This window comes from Schistocerca gregaria, chromosome X (assembly GCF_023897955.1).
Source record: "Schistocerca gregaria isolate iqSchGreg1 chromosome X, iqSchGreg1.2, whole genome shotgun sequence".
NCBI lineage: Eukaryota > Metazoa > Arthropoda > Insecta > Orthoptera > Acrididae > Schistocerca > Schistocerca gregaria.
Genome location: NC_064931.1, coordinates 324,812,045 through 324,836,265, shown reverse-complemented (window position 1 = coordinate 324,836,265; position 24,221 = coordinate 324,812,045). Strand labels below are relative to the sequence as shown.

Sequence of the window (24,221 nt, the reverse complement as noted above, 5' to 3'; positions counted from 1 at the left end):
TCACTAACATTGATTTGCAGTAGGGTTTTGAAACACATACTGTATTCGAACATTATGAAGTACCTCAAAGAAAATGATTTATAGCACTGATTCTTGTGCAACACAACTAGCTCTTTATACTCATCATGTAATAAGTGCTATTGACAGGGGACATCAAATTGATTCCATATTTTTAGATTTCCTGAAGGCTTTCGACACCATTCCTCACGAGTGTCTTCTAACCAAACTGTGTGCCTATGGAGTATCGCCTCAGTTGTGTGACTGGATTCATGATTTCCTGTCAAAAAGGTCACAGTTTGTAGTAATAGATGGGAAGTCATCAAGTAAAACAGAAGTAATATTGGGCATTCCCCAAGGAATTGTTATAGGTCTTCTATTGTTCCTGATCTATATGAACAACATAGGAGACAATCTGAGTAGCCGTCTTAAATTGTCTGCGGATGATGCTGTCATTTACCATCTTGTAAAGTAATCAGACGATGAAAATAACTTGCAAAATGATTTAGATAAGATATCTGTATGGTGTGAAAAGTGGAAATCAACCCTGAATAAAGAAAAGTGCAAAGTTATTCACATGAGTACAGAAAGTAATCAGCTAAATTTCGATTACGTGATAAGTCACACAAATCTGAGGGCTGTAAATTCAACTACATACTTAGGGATTACAATTACAAATAACCTAAATTGGTACGATCATGTAGATAATATTGTGGGTGGAGCAAACCAAAGAATGCAATTCATTGGCAGAACACTTAGAAGGTGCAACAGCTCTACTAAAGAGACTGCTTACACCACACTTGTCTGCCCTATTCTGGGACTGATGGATGACATTGAAAAAGTACAAAGAAGGGCAGCTCATTTTGTATTATCATGAAATAGTCGGGGCGATACTGTCACAGACATGATATGTGAATTGTACTGACAATCATTAAAACAAAGGCGTTTTTCGTTGCGACAGGATCTTCTCATGAAATTTCAATCACCAGTTTTCTCCTCTGATTGCGAAAACGTTCAGTTGGCACCCACCTACATAGGGAGAAATGATCATCATAATAAAATAAGAGAAATCAGGGCTCGCACAGAAAAATGTAGGTGCTAGTTTTTCCTGTGTGCCGTTCGAGACTGGAATGGTAGAGAGACAGCTTGAAGGTGGTTCATTGAACCCTCTGCCAGGCACTTCATTGTGTACAGTAGAGTAATCACATAGATGCAGATGTAACACATGTAAGATATTAACATCACAGGGTAACAAGTTAATGTAAGCGTGAGATAAGTCATTGCAAATGTGAAATGCTGGTAAATTAATAACCAGCGTAACCACCAGAATGTTGAATGCAAACATGCAAATGTGCATGCATTGTGTTGTACAGGTGCCAGGTGTCAGTTTGTGGGATGGAGTTCCATTGTGCTGTGCCTGAGTCAGTCAATACAGGGATGATTAATGCTGTTTGTGGATGACACTGGAGTTGTCATCTGATGATGTCACATATGTACTTGATTGAAGACACATCTGGTGATTGAGCAAGCAAAGACAACATGTCAACACTCTCTAGAGCATGTTGGGTTACAACAGTGGTATGTGGGTGAGCGTTATCCTGTTGGGAAGCAGCCCTTGGACTGCTGTTCATGAATGGCAGCAGAGCAGGTCAAATCAGCAGCTTGACATACAAGTTTGCAGTCAGGGTGTGTGTGATAACCATGAGAGTGCTCCTGCTGTCATATGAAATTGCACCCTAGATCATAACTGCAGTTGTAAGTCCAGCATGTCTAGCACACAGATAGGCTGGTTTCAAGTGCTTAACTGGCCTCCTCCTAACCAACACACAGATATCAGTGGCACCAAGGCAAACAGTTTTCATCAGAAGACACAATAGGCCTCCCCCCATCCCTCCAATGAGCTCTTGCTTGACACCACTGACGTCACAAATACCGGTGGTTTGAGGTCAGTGGAATGAACGCTACAGGGCATCTGGCTATGTTCCTGCCAAATCTTTCTGCAATATCACAGAAGTAACATCCAGCTTCTTTCAGCCGTATTACATGAGCTCATTCAAACTCAGTGAGGTGTTGATAATGGCATCTTTGTTACCTTTAAAGCATTATTGACTAAAAGCAACTCATGATGTCCAATCTCAAAGTTGATTAATGCACATGACCATTGCAGCATGTATTTAAACCAAACATGATTTACATCCTCATAGTGGTGCTAGTAGCATTACTCTAATGCATCTGGTATGAAATTTTAATAGACACTAGCTTTCAGATGTAGAAACATGCCTACCAACTTCTGTTTGTGTTCCAAAACTCCTGACTGGTGTTGTAATTTTTTTCCATCAGCGTATTTTTCTCAAAAATTTGTTTCTGTACTTTGGGCACCTATGGTTCTCAGAGCCTCATATGTTTTGATTATTAGGAAAAAAGTCATATGCCCATCTATGGATTTTTAAAAAAGTGAATGCATTACTGCTGATAGTTCAGATTTAAGGGGACATAGTTGTGTACAATTATAATGGCTGCCATGTAAAACAGGATTTTACAGTTTATTTATTTACATTTTGTAACCTTCTTTGTGCCATCATAGCCACTTTTACAAAAAGATTTTGTCAGTCTCCTGTTGCCTGAGTTCTGCTTCATTTTCTCAGGTTTCAACTTCCTTTCTCCAACTGTGTTTAAACTTCCCATTGTCTATTTTTTGATCATAGTTTGTAGCCTACTTTCTTTCTCTTTGGTTTGCTTGGTTCTGTCTGTTTTTTTTAATCTTCTTTTATGATTTGTAGTTCCCTCATATGTTCCCTGATTTCCCCAATCCATCTACAGGCTGCACAGAGTGGTTGCACGGTTAGAGGCACCATGTCACGGATTGCATGGCCATTCCTGCCACAGGTTTGATTCCTCCCTCAGGCATGGGTGTGCGTGTTGTTCTTAGCGTAAGTTAGTTTAAGTATTGTGTAAGTCTAGGGGCCAATTACCTCAGCAGTTTGGGCCCTTAGGAATTCACATACATTTGAACATTTTTTCCCATCTAATGTTGCTCTAACTGTTCTCTAATGTCTGTTATTCTCCTGATGATTCAGTTTCCTGGTGTCTTATTAGATGTCTCAAGAATGAAATCCTTTTTTCCTGAGTGTGCTCATTCTCAGTTCAATTTCCTAGCCTCCATTGATAGTATTCTTGGCATTTTTGGTTATAGACATTATGATTATTCTTCTTTCTATCATGAGTAGTCAGTCTGTTTCTGCTGTGGTAATTGTTGTGAACATGGTTTCACTTAAATATGTATTTCTGGTTAATAACTATTTTTTTGTAGTGTTTTAATTTTGTTGCTATTCAGAGAATATTTTCAGCCTGATTTTCTACTATATTTTGTGTAGCAATTTAACTTCTTATTGGGTTTCCTGAATGTTTTTGGATAGAAGAACAAGGCTGTCAGTAAATCCTGAGCAGTTTGTTTATCTTGTTTTTGTGTCTTTGAATTTTAGTGTTCTTAAGGTTAACCTTGTGCCATCCTGTAATTAAATATTTCAACACACAGGTAAACAGCTGTTGTTACAAGCAGTCACCCAGTTGTATGCCTGTGGTTATGAGAAATGGTTTATAAAACTCTCCTCTTAAATTGACTTTAGATTTTGTATGGGTTAAGGTGAATTCTGCTAATGTGACAAAGTTTGAGAGGAACCCATTTTTAAGATGTCCCATGTCTTCTGTCTTCTTAAAATCTACAAATGTTAGTGCTAGAGGCTTGTCATGTTTCTTGTAACATGCCATGACTAATTTTAAAATAATGATTTGTGCTTCACAGCTGCTCCAGAGGGTGAAGACTGTCTGGTATTCACCTGATTCTCACTCTACTTGTTGTTTAATTATCCATGTAGAATGCTGGGAAAAATATTGCATGTGCTGTCCAAGAAAGATACCTTTGTAGTTACTTCAATTACCCTTATCTCCTTTTTGTGGAGAGAGTGGATTATGGCAGTTATCCATCCAGTTTTTCTGTTACCTAAATTTTTATAGAGCCATGTGTAGGGATGTCCAAATCATGTCATGTCCATATTTACACATGTCTGCAAAAGCTTGGGCTTCTCGACAATCATTGTAATTTTTCTGCCCCTTGAGTGTTGCTTCCACATGTGGAGCTGTTGGGGGATGTGTGTGTGTTCATGTTTGGCGTGCATTGGGATGTTCATGTTAAATTTTAAAAGTTACCTGTGTTAATCAAGGCATTCATTTAATGCTTTTCTCATAATTTTAGCATGTTCTTTATTAATATGTGCCATTTTGCCATCCTCAGTTTTCAACTTTAACATGGGGCTGTGCTTTTGTAGTGGTCCTAGAAAGATTTTGTAATAAGCCTTTGGAATTAGTTTAGTGGTGACGATCTTCTGTTGAGATGATCAGTTATTTCTTTTAAGGTCTTTTGATTGGCCTGTTAATCTAGTGAAATTAAGTTTTAAGGCGGTAGAATTCTTCCATTTTCTTACTTCTCATAATTTTAAAATAGATTATCACAAAAGTGTAAAAATCTTAAGGGATGACATAATGAACGACTACCTACGCTATATCAAATATTTATAACACAGTATAGTGATCCACATTATACGCTGTTATGCTAATTAATTTTTAGATATTTATTGTGAATTTTTCAGGTGAAATTTTGTATGAAAGTGCTTGATGGCACATTAAGATTGCCAACTCGTGCTGAGATGGAACGTGAAACTTCTGAAGATTTACAACTACGGTTATCATTGGGAATGCCAGAACGTTATCAGCACAAAATGGGTAACCTGCAATGGAATTATATTGATAATTTATCTCAGTTGGCAAATGTTCCTCCTTTGCCTCAGTTCTATAAACAAATTTATGAGAAGGTTAGTGAGCATAGAAAAACAAACATTTTAGGTTACAGGGAGGCCAATTACTCAACAGAAACTTGTGATAGAATATGATAGTAATCTTGAAAATGATTTACTTAACAAAAGTTAACACTTTATGTTAAATATACTGTTTAAATACCAACTTCCTTTTATGAATGAAATTATGTATATATTTTGCTTCATTAAAATTTCACAATTTTATGTTTTGATCATTTGTCTAGTTACTTGTCTCTTCCTCAGATTCACTCATTTTTTCTCTATATCTGTGATTTTACATATATTTTCAAATGACATCAGCAGAATGTACCTATTAGTAGTTCAGAATTCACTCTATTATTTGTTTATTGGTTAGTTAGCCAGAACAGATTATGGCCTTCAGGCCTTCTTTTACATTGGCTCAAGAAGTACATGTGTCAAAAACTGTAACAAAAAATTCTCAGCTTCTATGGATACATGTGGTCCAGTTATGAGATATCATCATAATTACTAACACAAATAACCAACAGTCAATAATAATGTAGAATAATAATGATAGAAGACATTATGAATAATATGTTAATATGTTTATTTATTAGCTGTTCAGCATGTTTACCAAGGAATTGGCTTTGTCAAAATACATTTTACATATTCATAAAAGTATACTTGTTACTAATTTTTACATTATATATGATGCATTATACAGGGTGAGCACAAAGTCTTGCCCTGATTTTGAAAATTTATAACAGAATAACTGTGTGACATAATAAGTTACATTTGATGCAATTACACAGGTTAGTGTTACTAGTTCTTTTAATACCACTTACATTAGTAAACCTCAACTGTGTTCCCTTGGTAGCTCGGAGAATGTTGAGGTGATATTCCAGTTCCCGCCAGGTGTTTCGTAACGTGTTCTGTCACAGTACCCACAGCAGCTTGTATCCTAGCCTTCAGTTCATTGATGTCAGCAACTGGTGTGACAAAGACTCTGTCCTTGATATAGCCCCAGAAAAAAAGTCAAGGGGCATAATGTCTGGAGAGCAGGTTGGCCAGGGTGTTGGACAGTTCCTTCCAATCTACTGATCCCGACATTACTCCCCTCTCCAGACATTACGCCCTTTGACTTTTTTTCTGGGTCTATATCAAGGACAGAGTCTTTGTCACACCAATTGCTGATGATGATGAACTGAAGGCTAGGATACAAGGTGCTGTGGGTACTGAGACAGAACACATGTTACGAAACACCGGGCGGGAACTGCAATACCGCCTTAGCATTCTCCAAGCTACCAAGGGAGCACATGTTGAGAGAAGGCATGATAGTCTCCACACCAGCCAGTATAACTGGTTTAAGGCAGGAGTAATATGGTAAAAAAAGAAATGTTGCAAATGTGGCTCTGTGTCAGTACTATGCAGGTGATCAAATAGTGCATGAAAGAACGTGTGGAATGTAACTTCACCATTAAGCATAGTGCAGTTCAAATGAATCCAACTACAAACTAATATGTCAAGAGCAACTGAGGTTGAGTGATCTTCATCAAAAATGGCATTTTTCTTTTAGCCCCCCCCCCCTCTCCCCACCCACAGTTATGACACATCACTTGTAAAATCATTCAAAGGTAGCCAGAACTCAGTAGTACAGAAATACCATGTGCATTTATGAATAGTAGGTGGTGATTTCATCTACTCACTACCAACTGAGAAAACTATGTATCCATTACCAACCATACAGACAAAGAGTATTGCAAAGTAATACTGAATAGTTTGTCAGCCAGCTGCCTCAACAACTAGACCAACAGTTCACATGCAAGAGGACACCTAGAAAGCAAAAAGAGTATTTGTGTTGGCTGAATGGATATACAGTCCCTAACAACAAACTTTAGTTGCAAGCTGAGAACATTTAGTTCAAATTTGACAAATGAAGAATAGGTGTGGTTAAACTGTAAATATGTTATAAACTGCAGACTAGATGGATACTTACCAAGTAGAGTAATGAAAGACAACAATGGCCCACTTTGGTTTAATGATATCATTCAGAGAATATTGTGAAAACAGACAGTATTTACATTCTTGTTGCAAAGGATATTTGTAATATAGCTATGTAAGCTTACCCACATTTCAAAAATGCCCTTCTGTAGGAATGATCTTTGTAATTGACAATCCTGCTATGTTTCAGTTTTATTTTGAATGACAATATACGTAAGGATCTTCACTCCATGATCAAACATTTAACCAATGCTGAATTCAGTTATCACTTCAGGGGAAGTTGTGTCATCATACTGATTGATTTTACAGTTTTTTATTAATTTAATCTTTATTGGAAGTGCAGAAATGTGACACTAGTTTTCGTACAACAAGGTGCAATGCAGAGTGGTTAGGGCTTGAACCATGATGTAGCAGATTGTAGAATACTTTTGCAGAGGGTTGATTCTGCCAAGATTACAGTGGTTCATTGAAAATGTGAAGGAACATGTCTTTTGAAAGAATGAACTTAAAAAAGAGAAAGAGACAGTCCACAGGTATGCAAGAAGTAATGTGTGCTTTTAAAATGTATTTTAAAGCAAATTTTCAGAAGAATTATTCCATTATTCTTGCCATCAGCAGAAACAGATAAAATATTATGAGCAACCACATATAGAGCAAAGAAAGAAATTACTTTTCAGAATGAGATTTTCACTCTGCAGCGGAGTGTGCGCTGATATGACACTTTCTGGCAGATTAAAACTGTGCGCCCGACCGAGACTCGAACTCGGGACCTTTGCCTTTCGCAGGCAAGTGCTCTACCATCTGAGCTACCGAAGCACGGCTCACACCCGGTCCTCACAGCTTTGCTTCTGCCAGTATCTCGTCTCCTACCTTCCAAACTTTACAGAAGCTCTCCTGCAGGGCCAGGCGTGAGTCGTGCTTCGGTAGCTCAGATGGTAGAGCACTTGCCTGTGAAAGGAAAAGGTCCTGAGTTCGAGTCTCGGTTGGACACACAGTTTTAATCTGCCAGGAAGTTTCAAGAAATTACTTTACTATATAAGGAACAAGGCTCCACTGTTGCTCTGCAGCTATACTGTGTCACCTGTCCAGACACAGTAAGCAGCTCTGCATCACTGTTCAGATGTTCTTAGTGTCAAGGACACTTCTTCCATACATTTAAGTAAACTGCAGCTATCTTATTTACATATCTAAAAACTTACATCATTTGAAAAAATAAATAAATGCAAGAGCTAAGATTAGGGAACCTACTGCTATTTCATTTGTAATTGAGAAAATATTTAAGCAGTACAGTAATTTAGCACTGCAGCTATTGAAGTGCTCTATGACAGCATAACTTGAGAATATTTTACCAAGAGTGACTGTGCTTGACACTTAACTCTCTTCAGTGTGGTGTGCAGCTACAATTATGCCTTGTAGGATTTTATCAGAAAGGGCTCATTCTGGTATAATTGTTGACCGCATTGGCTTCCATGCTTAGGTGCCAGGCATTATGACAGGAAAACTTGTTGGTACATTAATAGAAAGAAAATGTAAAATAAAAAAGTTCTGACAAATAATGTTGCAGTAATTTTAGGGACCTCTTTTGACTGTATGGAACATTTCTGTAACATTCTCTCATTTTATAAGTTAATTGAATGTAGCCTTTTTAGTGATAATCAAAACATAACACATTGGTTTATACTGAGAGAGAACATCTGCAAAAGCCTTAAACAACAACACACTATGGAGCAAACTGCCTGTACCAGGAAGCAGAAACCTAACAGAGATGCATGACGCAGTTGAAATACTGACCTACCTGTTGGTCCTGTGTCCTTAAAGGCCTTTTGCACCTCCTTGACCTGTTAAACTTACCTGCATTGTGGTTGCCAGTATCCCATACTCCACATACACACTCTGATGAGGAATTAATTTAAGACTGCAACACTCTGGGAAAGGTTGGTACACCATAAAGACATCAGGTAAAATCTTAATATACTGTAGAGGCCCAGTGTCCTCCCATCTGGTAGGTGTACTTTCATTACATGAGTTGCATAAAATTAAATATGTGATTATCTGAATTCACAGAGCTTGTGTGACTGTTACTACTTACAATTAACATGGCACTATGGCCCTCAATGAAACACTTACTTGCATATGAATTCACAAATCTAAGCTGCCACAACAGCGTGATACTGTGCGGGCATATGATTTATGCTCTCTGCCATGTAGAGCATAAAACCACAATGTCAGGATACTTTAGGAGCTGTTACAATTAATAACCCAATATTTATCAAGACACAAACTTATCTAAATCTGCAATTATGAAACAAGAAGTAGTCAGTGACAATACAATCACAACACTGAAGCAATAAACAACTAGAGAGCACATATCATCCTTCTTACCAAAATGAATTGGAGTAATGGCATGATGCACGTCACAAGCTTTGCTCAGTATCTATCAACATCTAAGTCTGTGTAGATAAACACAAATCAAAATACAGTTTATCAGCACCAATCAATTTCACTGCCTACGTGAGTGTACTTAGTTAGACATTGTGAACTAGACAGGAGAAATATCAAAGCTTATTATGCCACAGATGTGGGGCTGATGTTCGTTGCCTGTCTGACCTCTTTCAAAACTTTACATTCTTCCTGAACAATGGGTTTCCAACCCCCACTGCTTACTTTACTGGGTTTCAGTGATATCAGCCAATCCACTTTAGGAATATTAATGCTCTGGTTGGTTGATTCAAGGGAGGAGGACAAATAGTGAGGTCATCTGTCCCATCAGATTAGGGAAGGATGGAGAAGGAAGTCAGCCATGCCCTTTCAAAGGCACCATCCTGGCATTTGCCTGAATTGATTTAGGGAAATCATGGAAAACCTAAATCAGGATGGCTGGATGCAGGTTTGAACTGTCATCCTCCTGAATATGAGTCCAATGTGCTAATCACTGCACCACACCACTTGGTATTAATGCTTTTTCATATTATAATGACCTAACTGGGTGGCTCCAGTAGAGACACTCCCAGAATCATGCATGGCACAGTTTCTCCTACATCCTAACTCCAAAAAGCTGTAATTTTATGATGAACTATTTTTTTCCTTTCTCCTTCTGAATTGCCTTGGAAGGTTCCACCAGATCTTAACTGAAGGATGTCTATCCCTACAAACTATGGTTTATTTTTATTTTTGCCACTGTTAATTATTCTTACACTTGAGTTCCAGATGCCACAGTCTGAACTCCAGCCATGCCGACGTACAATTTTTTGTGCACATTTGCGCCCTCTTGTTCGAAAGTGGGTATTAATGCTTTTTCATATTATAATGACTTAACTGGGTGGCTCCAGTAGAGACACTCCCAGAATCATACATGGCACAGTTTCTCCTACATCCTAACTCCAAAAAGCTGTAATTTTATGATGAACTATTTTTTCCTTTCATATTATAATTTGTATTGAATCTTAGTCTACTAAAATTTCTCATCCATCTGCATATGATTCCTTCTATCCATCATTATTTCAATGTACCAACTTATTAACACTTATATGCACATCATAGTAGGAACACATACCACTGCTGCATCTCACTCAATATCCATTATTTTTAACCTTTTTATGCGTTTTCAATGACAATACCATAATTTACTCTTTTTCTCATTACTTTACCATTTAAGTGTCCTTGACTTCCTCCCACTTTTAATTAACCCAAAAAAATTTCTATTCCTCATAGTCTTGGATTCTGACTGTTTCAATATCTTAGCTGGCATTACAAATTTGTTACAAGTTAAATCAATACTTTATACTACCAGTTGCAAGAAAACATCAGCTGATCGTTATCACTAACAATTTTCCATTCATATAGGTTATATCTAATGCAAACTTAATTTTAACACATTAAATTACAGTAAGACCACCTCTTTATGTGCTGTATTCACATTTACTCTGTCACACTAACATTTCTACCCTTACTTCACCACACAGTTTCACACACCATTCATAGGATGGTGATTGAAAGATGTGGGGGGACTGAATCTGATTGTCCACCTTGATGTGTAACTCTAGTAACAGCACAAGGGAAAGTGCTGCTGTGTGCTACATAGTTGCGATGATGTTGCCTCCTTCATTGTTACTGCCACTGTCTGCTCCAATCCTTACTCTGTAGCTTTCTTTCTCAACTGTGGGCTAAGTTCACAAAACTCCAAAATTTGGCCTTGCCTTATTATGCCACAAATGTGGGGCTAAAGTTCATTGCACATCAGGCCTCTTTTAACACCAGTCGCATTCTCTCTGAACAGTGGGTTGCCATCCCCCACTGCTAATCTTACAGGGCTGCAGTGATGTCAGTCAACTGACTTTAGGAATATTAATGCTTTTTGTAAGCCAGAGAAAATGGTACATGTGTCTAATACAATGTAGGGCCCCCACGAGCACACAGAAGTGCCACAACATGATGTGGCATGGAGTTGACTAATATCTGAAGTAGTTCTGAAGGGAACTGACACAATCAGATCCTTCAGGGCTTTCCATACATCTGTAAGAGTATGGGGGGTGGAGATCTCTTCTGAACAACATGTTGCGAGGCATCCCAGATATGTTCAATAATATTCATGTCTGGGTAGTTTGGTGGCCAACAGAAGTGTGTAAACTCAGAAGAGTGTTTCTGGAGCCACACTGTAGCAATTATGGACGTGTGGTGGGTTGCATTTTTGTGCTGGAATTGCCCAAGTCTGTCGGAATGGACAGTGGACATGAATGGATGCAGGTGATCAGACAGGATGCTTACATACATGTCACCTTCCAGAGTCATATCCAGATATATCAGGGGTCCATATCACTTCAACTGCACAAGCCCCACACCATTACAGAACCTCCACCAGCTTCAACAGTCCCCTGTTCACATGCAGGGCCCTTGGATTCATCAGGTTGTCTCCATACCCATAGACATCCATCCACTCAATAATATTTGAAATAAGACTTTTCTGACCACGCAACATGTTTCCAGTCATCAACAGTCCAATGTCAGTCTTGATGGCCCCAGGCAAGGTGTAAAGCTGTGTGTCATTTAGTCATCACAGGTACACAAGTGGGCCTTTGGCTCCAAAAGTCCATATCAATGATGTTTCATTGAATGGTTCACACACTGACACTTGTTGATGGCCGAGCATTGAAATGTGCAGCAATTTGTGGAAGGGGTGCACTTCTGTCACACTGAACAATTCTCTTCAGTCATCATTGGTCCCATTCTCGCAGGATCTTTTTCCAGCTGCAGCAATGTCAAAGATTAGATATTTTACTGGATTCGTGATATTTACAGTACACTCGTGAAATGGTCATATGTGAAAATCCTCACTTCATTGCTACCTCACTCAAAGATACAGTGTCTCATCACTCGTGTGCCCACTATAACACCACGTTCAGACTTACTTAAATCTTAATAATCTGCCATTGTAGTAGCAGTAACTGATCTATCAACTGCACCAGACACTTGTTGTCTTATATAGGTGCTGCTGACTGCAGTGCCATATTTTGCCTGTTTACATATCTCTGTATTTGAATATGCATGCCTATACCAGTTTCTTTGGTGCTTCAGTGTATATGGCCTAACCAGATGGCGCCAGTAGAGACACTCGCAGAATCATACTTGGCACAGTTTTTTCTACATCCATACTCTGATAGACTGTAATTTTATGATGAACTGTTTTTCCTTTCCCCTTCCGCATTGCCTTGGAGGGTTCCACCAGGCGTTAACTGGAGGGTGTCCATCACTGTAAATGTCACTATTAATATTCCCAATCCAGACTTGCAGGCACCATAGTCTGAACTCCTCCTATACTGACTTACAGTTTTTGTCAATGCCTACAGACTCTTGTTTGACAATGGCTACTCACAGCCATTGCTGGTTACCATGAATTCAGATGGATTATCATGCTCAATGAAAATATAAGTATCTCGTGATCACTAACTCGGATCATGATGCAGTTTTCATCAATCTTAGTTTAATAAAACTGCATCTTCACCTACATGTGTTTCCACCTCATTCCTACCCTTCATTATTACTTTAATCTACAGTCTTATTAACTATGAGGTGAGCATGTGTAGTGAGATGATGTACCACTGCCATGTCTCATGTAACATGCTAAAGTGAAGTGCACACCAAGGGTATTCCTGGAGTGACAGCAGAACTGATAGGTGAAACTGAAACATAGTATGCTGGAATAGCTCCACTTTCTGTAATAGCACTCCTAACATTTTTTTCTTCTGTGCTCTCTATTCTACACGTAATGCATGTACTTTGATTATTTGAAATCTCCAAATTCATACATAAAGTGTAGGTCTCAAATTTTATTGTTGAATGTATAATTTACAATCTGCTAATTATGATGAATTAGATAGGCCATGAGAAACATTATACTTAAAAAAATATTTGAAATTAACAGTTCACTACAACTGCACACACTTCTAAATTTGACCCACCAATAAGTTTTGTTTTACACTTGATAGACCTGATTTGAAAGCCCTTTTTCCCATCCTTCTAAAGGCAATCTTGTCTTTTCTGAAACCTAAGCAGTTCAAAATTGATATTTATTTGAAATTAATGGCTTGTAGAATGATCAGATCTTAAGATGCAACCCTTTCAAAAATCCAGTATTATTGTTTTGTAGCCCTATTTCTTCTGTTTCCAAAAGTATATAGTTACCCTGGCATATAAAGTGTTCCAGTTACGAAATTTGATTTTCCAGAAAATTCTTGGTGAGAATTGTAAATTTCAGTGCACAATAAAACCTCCCCCCCCCCCCATAAGATAGAATAATTATTTGTCCCAGTTTAAGGACATTAATCGGCTTTCTAAACAAAATAGTATCTCTACATAATCTGTTAGTGTATTTATCACTTTTTGTATCTTTTACGCTAATTTTGAAACTGCAATAGCTTTATATTTTAACAGTGTAGTATATCTGTCCTACGCAAAACTTTAAAAAGGCATTGCACATGAACTCATTGTAAATCAGTGGTGAATCCTCAGCCAGCACAAACATGATGTTGCTCAATTTTTTCTTTCTTTCTTTTTTATCTGCATCTAAGAACCAACATGTAAAATTATGTGTCACTATTTTCAGGTAATTCATGTAAAGTTACAAGACAGTTAGTTGAGAAAAGCAATCAAATAGCAGAATTACTATGTCACTTATGAGTCAGTTTGTTCATTTAGCCAGTCCATAGTTAGCCATATGCAAGTACACATTATGTAAAGTTTTGAGTCAGTGTTGATTATTGCTACTTGTTTGTAAACTTGCCAACTTGTTGAATGAAACATGTGAATATTAGTCTAGAGCATATCATCATCATCATTATTAATAATATTAATAAAGATGTACAAACGTTAAAATGTAATCCCATGGTGTTGTGTTAAACTCATTTAAAAACGGCTTCCAATCATACTCCATGTGTGAATAAAAACTGATCAGATTAAGACAGCCAAAGAACTAATAGCAAGCCCAAATGGAGCAAGAGTCATCTAGTGTTCAGGGTAAGTCTTCACATATGTATGTGGTTACTGTGCTCCTCTCCACTGTTTCATGCTTCTACATGGTTGAATGAGTTCCTTTTTTGTATGTCATGGAACATAGGAAAACTCATAGAGAAAACTTAATAAATATGGAAAGACATGTAAGAAGAGCTATATGTGGGGCCTGCAATAATTGTGAGTCAGATCCTTGTAAAAGATCTGTCAGAAAATTGTAGGAAGTTCCTCTCATAATTAAAGTCAATGAATTATTCAGAACATTTATTCATCTCTTGTGCATTGGTCTGTTTTTGAAACTGAAAACAGCAAGCTAAAAGCAGAAATTTTAAATGATGCATTTAACCCTTTGGCTGCTGTAGATGTTCTCACATGCCAGACTCAGTGATGAGGTCATTACTGCTTAATGTCTTGAGTAGCTTGCATCTGGGCTTCTACCTGGGGTGGCCAAGATTACCATTGGGAGTGCCACAGGGTAGTATAACAGAACTGTTCTTGTTACCTATATATATAAATAATCTGACAGACAGGGTGAGCAGCAGCCTGCGACTCCTGATGCTGCTGTAGTATACGGAAAAGTATCATTGAGTGACTTCAGAAGAATACAGCATGACTTAGACAGGATTTCTATTTGGTGTGATGAATAGCAACTTGTTCCAAAATGTAGAAAAATGTAAGTTGATGCAAATGAGTGGGAAAAACGATCATGTAATGTTCATATATGGTATTAGTGGTGTACTGCTTGACACAGCCATGCCAATAGAATATCTTGGTGTAACCTTGTGAAGTAATGTGAAATCAAAAGTGCCCATGAGGGAACTCAGTAAGTAGTATCAATACTAGGAATAAGAACAATCTACATAAAGACCTAAAATCACTTACCTTGGTCCAAAATGGGGTCCAATATTCAGGAACACACATTTTCAATAAGTTGTCAGCAACCATTAAAAACGGTTTAAACAGAGCTTGAAAGACTTTTTGATAGGCAAGACCTTCTACTCTATAGATTAATGTCTTAACAGGAACTGTTATGCCAGCTTAAGCAAAAATCTCTGTTAGATTTCAGTTTTTGCAGCACTTGATCACAACAGTTAAGATTAGGTATTTTTTGTATGATAAATTTATTAAAAGTGCGTAACAATGTTTCATTCTGATGGGGTATTAATTCTGTAAATATTAGCAGTTCCAGTTTAATGTAATGTATTCATCTCTTTTGACAATCTTCTTACAAATGACCATGGTAGTAAGTACTATATTCAAATATGTTATGTTTTTTATATTATATTTCTGACATGTTCCACACCCACGAGAATCATATCATTTTTTGGGCCTATGGAACTAAACTGAATCTAATCATAATCATTAGCACCATCGACATGAGAAGGTGTGGTACTGATTGCCATTGGCAGTGGGAGCAAAACACTGCAGCCTTGGTTCATACATAAAGGACTCTAATGGCACAAATTCAGCACTACCCTCACCACCTGAACTTATTACCAAATCACGTAGTCTCAGTGACGGAAGAAGCTGTTGCCACTGCAGTGATGATGATGATTGCACTGTGAATGGTGGTTGATATGCCAGTGATAATGACAGTAAGTGGGGCAATGGTGTGACCTGCCATCGATGTGAAGATGATGAGAATGTGGGTTGATGTCAAGTTGTTGATGCCAATGGCCACAACTGCAGCAGTTCGACGTATCAAAGAAATTTCACCTGATGTAGTGGCAGTGGTGTTGAAGGCATTGGAGATGGCAATGGTTGGTGTATTTGTAGCAGCACAATGACATGGTGTAGCTGCTCTTGAAGAATCATATCATCACCAACATTTTACAAAGGTTTAAGGAACAAGTTTTACAATTCACTTACATGTCAGAGTGACCTCTCCAGATGGCCCAACAGGCTCTGAACACACAGATCTGCAGATGTGATCTGTGTGCATACGTCATTCCATGTGCATTCTACTCATCAGTTCTCACTTCCTTCATTACCGTCTTAGTTTTAAATTTTCCTGCTGTAGCAGAACCAGTGGTAGTAAAATCTCGGACACCCCTATGTTATGTCACTTGGCGGAAACACCGGCCAGTGCCCCTCGCGGCAGGTAGTACCTAACAAAGGGACAAACCAGTCTGCCACCCTACTCCAGGCTGCTCAGCGGAACGCGTCAGAGCTTTTAGCAGCTCACTGCAACATCCAGTCTTTACCTGCGCATTAAGAAGAACTTAGCCTTCTCTTCAACCAACTAAACTACCATGTAATACTCTTATCCGAAACGTGGTTGAAACTACACATATCCTCTGCATCTATTTATCTCCCAGGGTACACATTTCTTAGGGCAGACAGATAAAAAAAGCGAGGTGGCGGGGTCGGCGCGTATATACAAACAGATCTCAAAGCAAATGTCTTATGTACGTCAAATCCTGCTGAAGAAAAAGAGGCTGAATTCATGTTCATCGAAATAAATATACAAAGTCGGAAATTCTAGACTGGCGTCGTGTACAAGCCGCCAAAAATAAGCTCAACGAGTTCCTTCCAGTCGGAATTACATTCACTTCAGTGTCAATACGAACATGTCATCGTAATGGGTGACTTGAACATAGACCTGCTAAGAGACACTCCCTCCGCAATAAACCTAAGAAGATTGTTTAGTTGCAATAGCATGAACATTCTTCCATTACAACCTACACAGCATACAGCGCACAGTCATACTCTTATAGACGTAATCGCAACGAAACAGACTGACAAAGTAAGAGATGTTGGCCAATCATCGGCCCCTGGCCTCTCAGTACATGATGTAATATTTCTGGCCTACTCTGTGCAGCCCCCAAGGATCAAATCGCATTACATAACTTGTAGGAACATGAAACGTATTGACCTTGACGCTCTAACAGCCGACTGCTCAGAAATCTCATGGCATCAAATAATCAGATAATCTACAATCGACGGCAAAATTAATGAACTTAGTGATAACCTCACTGCCCTCTATGACAAACATGCACCTGTGCGCACAGTCCGTGTAAGAAAATCTCCTGCTCCATAGCTGACAGCTGAATTACGTCAAATGATGACTAATAGGGATGTTGCCCACAGGCGTTTCAAGGCAGATTCGAAACCCGAGCGTTTCGAAGAATATAGAAAGCTACGGAACAGAGTGACACAATGCATTCGCAATGCCAAAATCAGGCACGCTCGCTCCCTTGTATGCAGCGATCTGACACCCACGACTCTATGGAAGAATCTCCGTAGCTTGGGGGTCGGAAAGGCAAAATCGGAAACTACTTTTCATGTGTCAGCTAACGAATTAATTGAATTCTTCTCTGCACCTCTGAATACCAGCACGGCTGATAATTACCGTCCACAAGAATCCCCAAACAGGATAACTAACATCGATACCTTCCATCTAAAACATGTAACAACAAATACGGCAAGAAAAGCAATAATGAGAATCTCTTCTTATGCAATAGGCAACGACAGTATCGGTATAACCATGATTAAGAATGTTGCCGATATCTTAGTACCTGTCTTAACTGACATATTTAATTTTTCCCTCGTGAACGGAATATACCCCATTGCATGGAAAAGAAGCATAATTCGACCCATCCCTAAGATTGAAAACCCGCAACTGCCTAGTGATTACCGACCAATTAGCATACTGCCTGCTGTTTCCAAAGCACTTGAATATATTGTTCATGACCAAATCACTGAACACTTGCATGAATTCAGCCTATATGACAAATTTCAATCCGGTTTCCGTAAACATCACAGCACAAACACTGGTCTAATTAAAGTAACTGATGACCTGAAATATGCCATCGACAATCGAAAGGCAACAATATTGACGCTACTGGACTTCAGCAAAGCTTTTGACACTGTTAACTTTACATATTGCTCAGAAAAATGCAACAGATTAATTTCTCTGATAGTGCAATGAGATGGTTTGAAAGCTACTTAAAAGACAGACAGCAATGTGTTGTCTGCGTAAATGAAAAATCTTCCTGGAAACATGTTTCTTCGGGAGTGCCACAAGGATCAGTCTTAGGACCACTTCTGTTTTCTTTATATGTCAACAATATTTCGTCGGTTCTGTCCTCCTGTAAATATCATTTCTATGACGAAGACCTCCAGCTCTACCTAAGCGTCAGACTTGAAGATGTAAACACTGCAATCGCTCTGATGAATGATGATCTGTCTTCAGTAGTGACATGGGCGAAAAACCTGGGGCTTAAACTTAATCCAAAAAAGACGCAAGTAATCTTAATAGCCCATCAGAAATTAATAAGTTCAGATTTCCGCGAACGGCTACCTCCTATTCTGCTCGACGGTACTCCAATACCATATCAGAAAACAATGAAGAACTTGGGTGTAACTTTGGATGAGCATCTCAACTGGGCGGAGAATACAGTCGCAGTGTGCCGAAAGACGTCTGCTTGTTCTCTATGCTCTCAAAAAGTTTCGGAACATATTTCCACAGGACTTGAAACGCCAGCTCGTGCAAGCACTCATTCTACCAAACCTCCACTATTGTGATGTGATTCAACAAGGCATAAGTAGTGAAAACAAAAGACGGCTAGAGCTAACCATGAATGCCTGTGTGCGTTACACCTGCAACATTCGCCGATATGATCATGTTAGTGCTTCATACTCCGAGCTACGGTGGCTGCGACTGGACAAACTGCGTGACTACCACGCTCTATGTCTACTTCACCGACTCCTCGTCGAGCAAGCACCCCAGTACCTTGCTTCAGAGATTAAAAACCTGTCATACCATCATAATCGAAACACGAGGTCACTCTTATTTGGTATCCTAACTGTGCCCACTCACAAAACAAAAACTTTTGCAAACTCCTTCTCAGTTGCCGCTGTCCGCCTCTGGAACAAACTGCCCCCTGCCTTGAGGAAAATTCAATCTCCTGCTGCTTTTAAGAAGAAGTTGAAGCATTTCCTACTATCATCCTCATAAAGTTCTCCACAAAATTAATGTACAAGGCCAATCCTCTCATCTGTCAAATAGCAAAGCTAGCGTCTCCTATCTTGCTCCTGAGATGCCTTCCTCTTCATCTATCTCTATTAGCCACGCAATCTTCTTTACCTTTATATTTCCTTAATTATGTTTCATCATGTCTCTCTATTCTTCTCCTCCCTTCACCATGAGTCTCCCTCATACTCCCTGCTGCCAGCAGTCCTATCTAAAATCTTTCTCTTCAATAATGTATTTTTCCAGGCGTACCTTTCTAATTGTTTATTTCACTTTTTGTACTACATGTAGTTTAACATGCCTACTAAAACATATGAATGTGAAATAAGTAGAATGCCTGGTTAGATGTAAGAGAGGGCCTGATGGCCCTAATCTTGCCAGGTTAAATAAATAAATAAATAAAATAAAGTGCTGGCCTGATATGTCCCTTGATACTACCTAAAGAATTTTCTTGTCCTATAGTGTGTAGGAATTTGCCAATGCTGATTTTCTACTGATTTGGTTTAGAAACATGTCATCCCTTTGTTATTGATGATTAAGCACTTTTTTTTGCTTTCTTTATCTGTCTCCACACAGCCCAAGGCACTTTCACAACTCTCCATTTTCCCCAACTTTACATATAATCACTTCAAAAGGTGGCAATATCCTTCCACTGCATATGATCTCATATGGCAAGAGCCCAAGGCTGCCAAGCACTTTAGAACTGTACACAGCTATGACATAGGGCAGTCACTGGGAGTTCACATAATAAATTCATATTTTCTGACAGTGAAATGGACACACATTCTGTTCTTCTATTTTATTGATGGTGGGCCAGACTAGTTCTGAGCTTCTGGATTTGTAGTAGATGGCACAGCTGTTTAATTAGCTTGGATATGAAGTTGTACTCAGATTTGTTATTATTGTGCTGGAAAAACTAAACTTTAATAAATAGCTGTTTACCACTGCAAGTGTCACTGTACTCTTACTGTAGCCATTTCAGTGTAATATGAAAAGTGGCCCATGATGGTTAACAGATAGCAGTTACCCACTGGTGTTAGACTGAATGGATCCAAAATGTTCATTCATACCTTTCTAGATCGCTTGGATGCCTCTCGTAATCTTTGTGATTACTGAGATCGACATGTTATGCAAATGGAATGCATCTCCTCACAGACTGGAAATGTCCTGTCTCCTTGTCCTCCACCAGTATCATTTAGCTAGTTGACAATAGTTGTCCTTCAGCTGTGGCTGCTAATACTGGGATGGTGCATAAGATCACAGCATTTTCCGTAAGTTTAATAAACACACATAAGAGAGATTTTAGTTATCAGTAATATGTTCTCCTTCACTATTTACAGTAGTCTGCCAACACTGTGGTAATTTTTCTGTTCTGCAACTGCAGTACTCATGTGATTTTGAGGCAAAGAATTCATTGAGTCATGTTCGAAGTGCATTTTCATCTGGAAAGGAGGCTCCTTGAAAGTTGTTTGACAGGGAGTGGAAAAAATGAAAATCTGAGGGTGCAAAATCTGGTGAATAAGATAGGTGTAGAAGGGATTTTCAACCCATCTCCTGTATCGGGTTTTTTGTCAGTCTAGTAGAATGTGGGTGGGTGTTATCATGGAGTAACACCACTTTTGTGCAGTCTTCCTGGTCACTGTTCTGGGAATGCATCTGCAAGACATCTCAGTTGTTGAAAATAAATGTCAGAAGTGATGGTTACATCTTGGTGAAACAATTTGTAGTACAGCACATCATTTCTGTTTACCAGATGCATAACATTATCTTTTGAGAATGTATGCAGGCCTTTGAATGGGGTGTTGATGCTCTGTCTGGGCTCAACCATTCCTTTATTTTCCATACATTAGCATAGAGAAAGCATTTCTTGTCACCAGCAACGAGATAGGAGAGGAATGGTCATTGTTCACGAGCCAATTGGTGATGAGGTAACGAGGAAGAGGAGATGCACATATGGCTACCCACTGATTTTTGTGATTTTGGCTTAGAACATGTCATAGCTATACACCCAATTTTTGAACCTTCCCCAATGCATGCAATTATTGCCCGATGGTAGAATGATCACAGTTCATCGCTTCTGCCAGTTCTGGAGTTCACTGACGTGAATCATTGTGAATTAATGCATTTAAATGGTCTTCATCAAATCCCCAAGGTCTTCCTGAGTGTAGAGAGTCACTAATGTCTAAACGATTCTCCTTAAAATGAGAAATTCCTTTTCTTGCCATGCTCCTCTGTCCAGTGGCATTATCTTCATGCATAATGCAAATTTTTGTGGCTTCCTCCACTGTTGTGATCTCTCTATTGAATTCACACAGAAGACCATGCCAGAAATGTTCTGAGTCCTCCATTTGGCACTCCACTGCCTAGCATTCACAGCTCCATTCATCATCTCGAAATGACAGAATGAAAATATATAAACTCAAAAAGTAACAGTGAACTACAAATGAAAAAAATGACAATCGACAAATAAACCCACACTAATGCTATGAACTTATGCACCAGCTTAATACATGCTCATGTGAGTTCTTCAAAACTGTGTCTCTCAGAGCTGCAGGCCCCTCAGAGTTTGGAGCAAGCTTCGCCATGCTACACAGCAGTCCATCATGCATAGTGAACTGCAACTGTGTCTTAAATAACTGGCAGTCTGCATCAGTGGTCTGCGCCTATTGACACTCTGCAAGGTCTCTGCCAAGTACTTGTATGACTCCAATCGTTCTGCTTCAGCCACTGGCATTTCTGTTTGCTGGCAGGTTTGTGTACTACCTCATAATTAAATTCACCTAACTTCAAAGCCCAATGAACTAATCTGCTCAAAGGATCCTGCAACCTTCATAACCATTTTGATTCCCCATTTTCCTTTATAATGATGAATTTCCTCCATACGGGTATCAGTGAATATAGGTAATACCATATATGATACCAGCACCTCCTTCTCCATAGTTGAGTAGTTCCATATGGCTTTGTTCAACTGTCTTGATGTATAAGTTACTGGGTGTTCCTTGTAATTCAAATCCTGACTTAGATTGGATGCATCACTGGACAAGAAAACCCCTTTCACATCATTTGAAAATATTAATACTAGGCTAGTTGTTACGACCTCTTTCCATTTCTTGAATGCAGTTTGACAGTCACTTGTCCACTGGAATTAATGGTCTAGCGATTTTAGCAAGCCTTTTGACAAATGGTATGTACGTTGGAAATGCGAAAGTTTGTGTGTGTGTCAATGTGTGTGTGTATGTGTGTGTGTATGTGTGTGTGTGAGAGAGAGAGAGAGAGAGAGAGAGAGAGGAATTAATACAAAGGCTATCTTATATATATATATATATATATATATATATATATATATATATATATATATATATACCAATGGGTGTGGATGAAAGAAGCAAAATGCCTGATGTGCAAATATCTTCACTTTTTTCCTCCATTATTTGAGAATGGGAGCCCTTAGTGAGATGCAAAAAACTTTATACACTCCTGGAAATGGAAAAAAGAACACATTGACACCGGTGTGTCAGACCCACCATACTTGCTCCGGACACTGCGAGAGGGCTGTACAAGCAATGATCACACGCACGGCACAGCGGACACACCAGAAACCGCAGTGTTGGCCGTCGAATGGCGCTATCTGCGCAGCATTTGTGCACCGCCGCCGTCAGTGTCAGCCAGTTTGCCATGGCATACGGAGCTCCATCGCAGTCTTTAACACTGGTAGCATGCCGCGACAGCGTGGATGTGAACCGTACGTGCAGTTGACGGACTTTGAGCGAGGGCGTATAGTGGGCATGCGGGAGGCCGGGTGGACGTACCACCGAATTGCTCAACACGTGGGGCGTGAGGTCTCCACAGTACATCGATGTTGTCACCAGTGGTCGGCGGAAGGTGCACGAGCCCGTCGACCTGGGACCGGACAGCAGCGACTCACGGATGCACGCCAAGACCGTAGGATCCTACACAGTGCCGTAGGGGACCGCACCGCCACTTCCCAGCAAATTAGGGACACTGTTGCTCCTCGTGTATCGGCGAGGACCATTTGCAACCATCTCCATGAAGCTGGGCTACGGTCCCGCACACCGTTAGGCCGTCTTCCGCTCACGCCCCAACATCGTGCAGCCCGCCTCCAGTGGTGTCGCGACAGGCGTGAATGGAGGGACGAATGGAGACATGTCGTCTTCAGCGATGAGAGTCGCTTCTGCCTTGGTGCCAATGATGGTCGTATGCGTGTTTGGCGCCGTGCAGGTGAGCGCCACAATCAGGACTGCATACGACTGAGGCACACAGGGCCAACACCCGGCATCATGGTGTGGGGAGCTATCCCCTACACTGGCCGTACACCTCTGGTGATCGTCGAGGGGACACTGAATAGTGCACGGTACATCCAAACCGTCATCGAACCCATCGTTCTACCATTCCTAGACCGGCAAGGGAACTTGCTGTTCCAACATGACAATGCACGTCTGCATGTATCCCGTGCCACCCAACATGCTCTAGAAGGTGTAAGTCAACTACCCTGGCCAGCAAGATCTCCGGATCTGTCCCCCATTGAGCATGTTTGGAACTGGATGAAGCGTCGTCTCACGCGGTCTGCACGTCCAGCACGAACGCTGGTCCAACTGAGGCGCCAGGTGGAAATGGCATGGCAAGCCATTCCACAGGACTACATCCAGCATCTCTACGATCGTCTCCATGGGAGAATAGCAGCCTGCATTGCTGCGAAATGTGGATATACACTGTAATAGTGCTGACATTGTGCATGCTCTGTTGCGTGTGTCTATGTGCCTGTGGTTCTGTCAGTGTGATCATGTGATGTATCTGACCCCAGGAATGTGTCAATAAAGTTTCCCCTTCCTGGGACAATGAATTCACGGTGTTCTTATTTCAATTTCCAGGAGTGTACATAATACAAAACATTT

General features: G+C 39.7%; 1 protein-coding gene across 3 annotated transcripts in view; it reads left to right on the top strand.

Moving 5' to 3' along the window:
• The window catches only part of LOC126299231 (uncharacterized), a 251,445-nt gene extending 246,367 nt beyond the window's left edge, over window positions 1–5,078 (top strand). For all 3 annotated transcript variants that reach the window (XM_049991015.1, XM_049991014.1, XM_049991016.1), the window contains exon 8: window positions 4,644–5,078. In XM_049991015.1, coding sequence (XP_049846972.1) covers window positions 4,644–4,943 — 300 coding nt within the window. In that variant the 3' untranslated portion in view covers window positions 4,944–5,078. The remainder of the gene's footprint in view (window positions 1–4,643) is intronic.
• The last annotated feature ends 19,143 nt before the right edge of the window (window positions 5,079–24,221 follow it).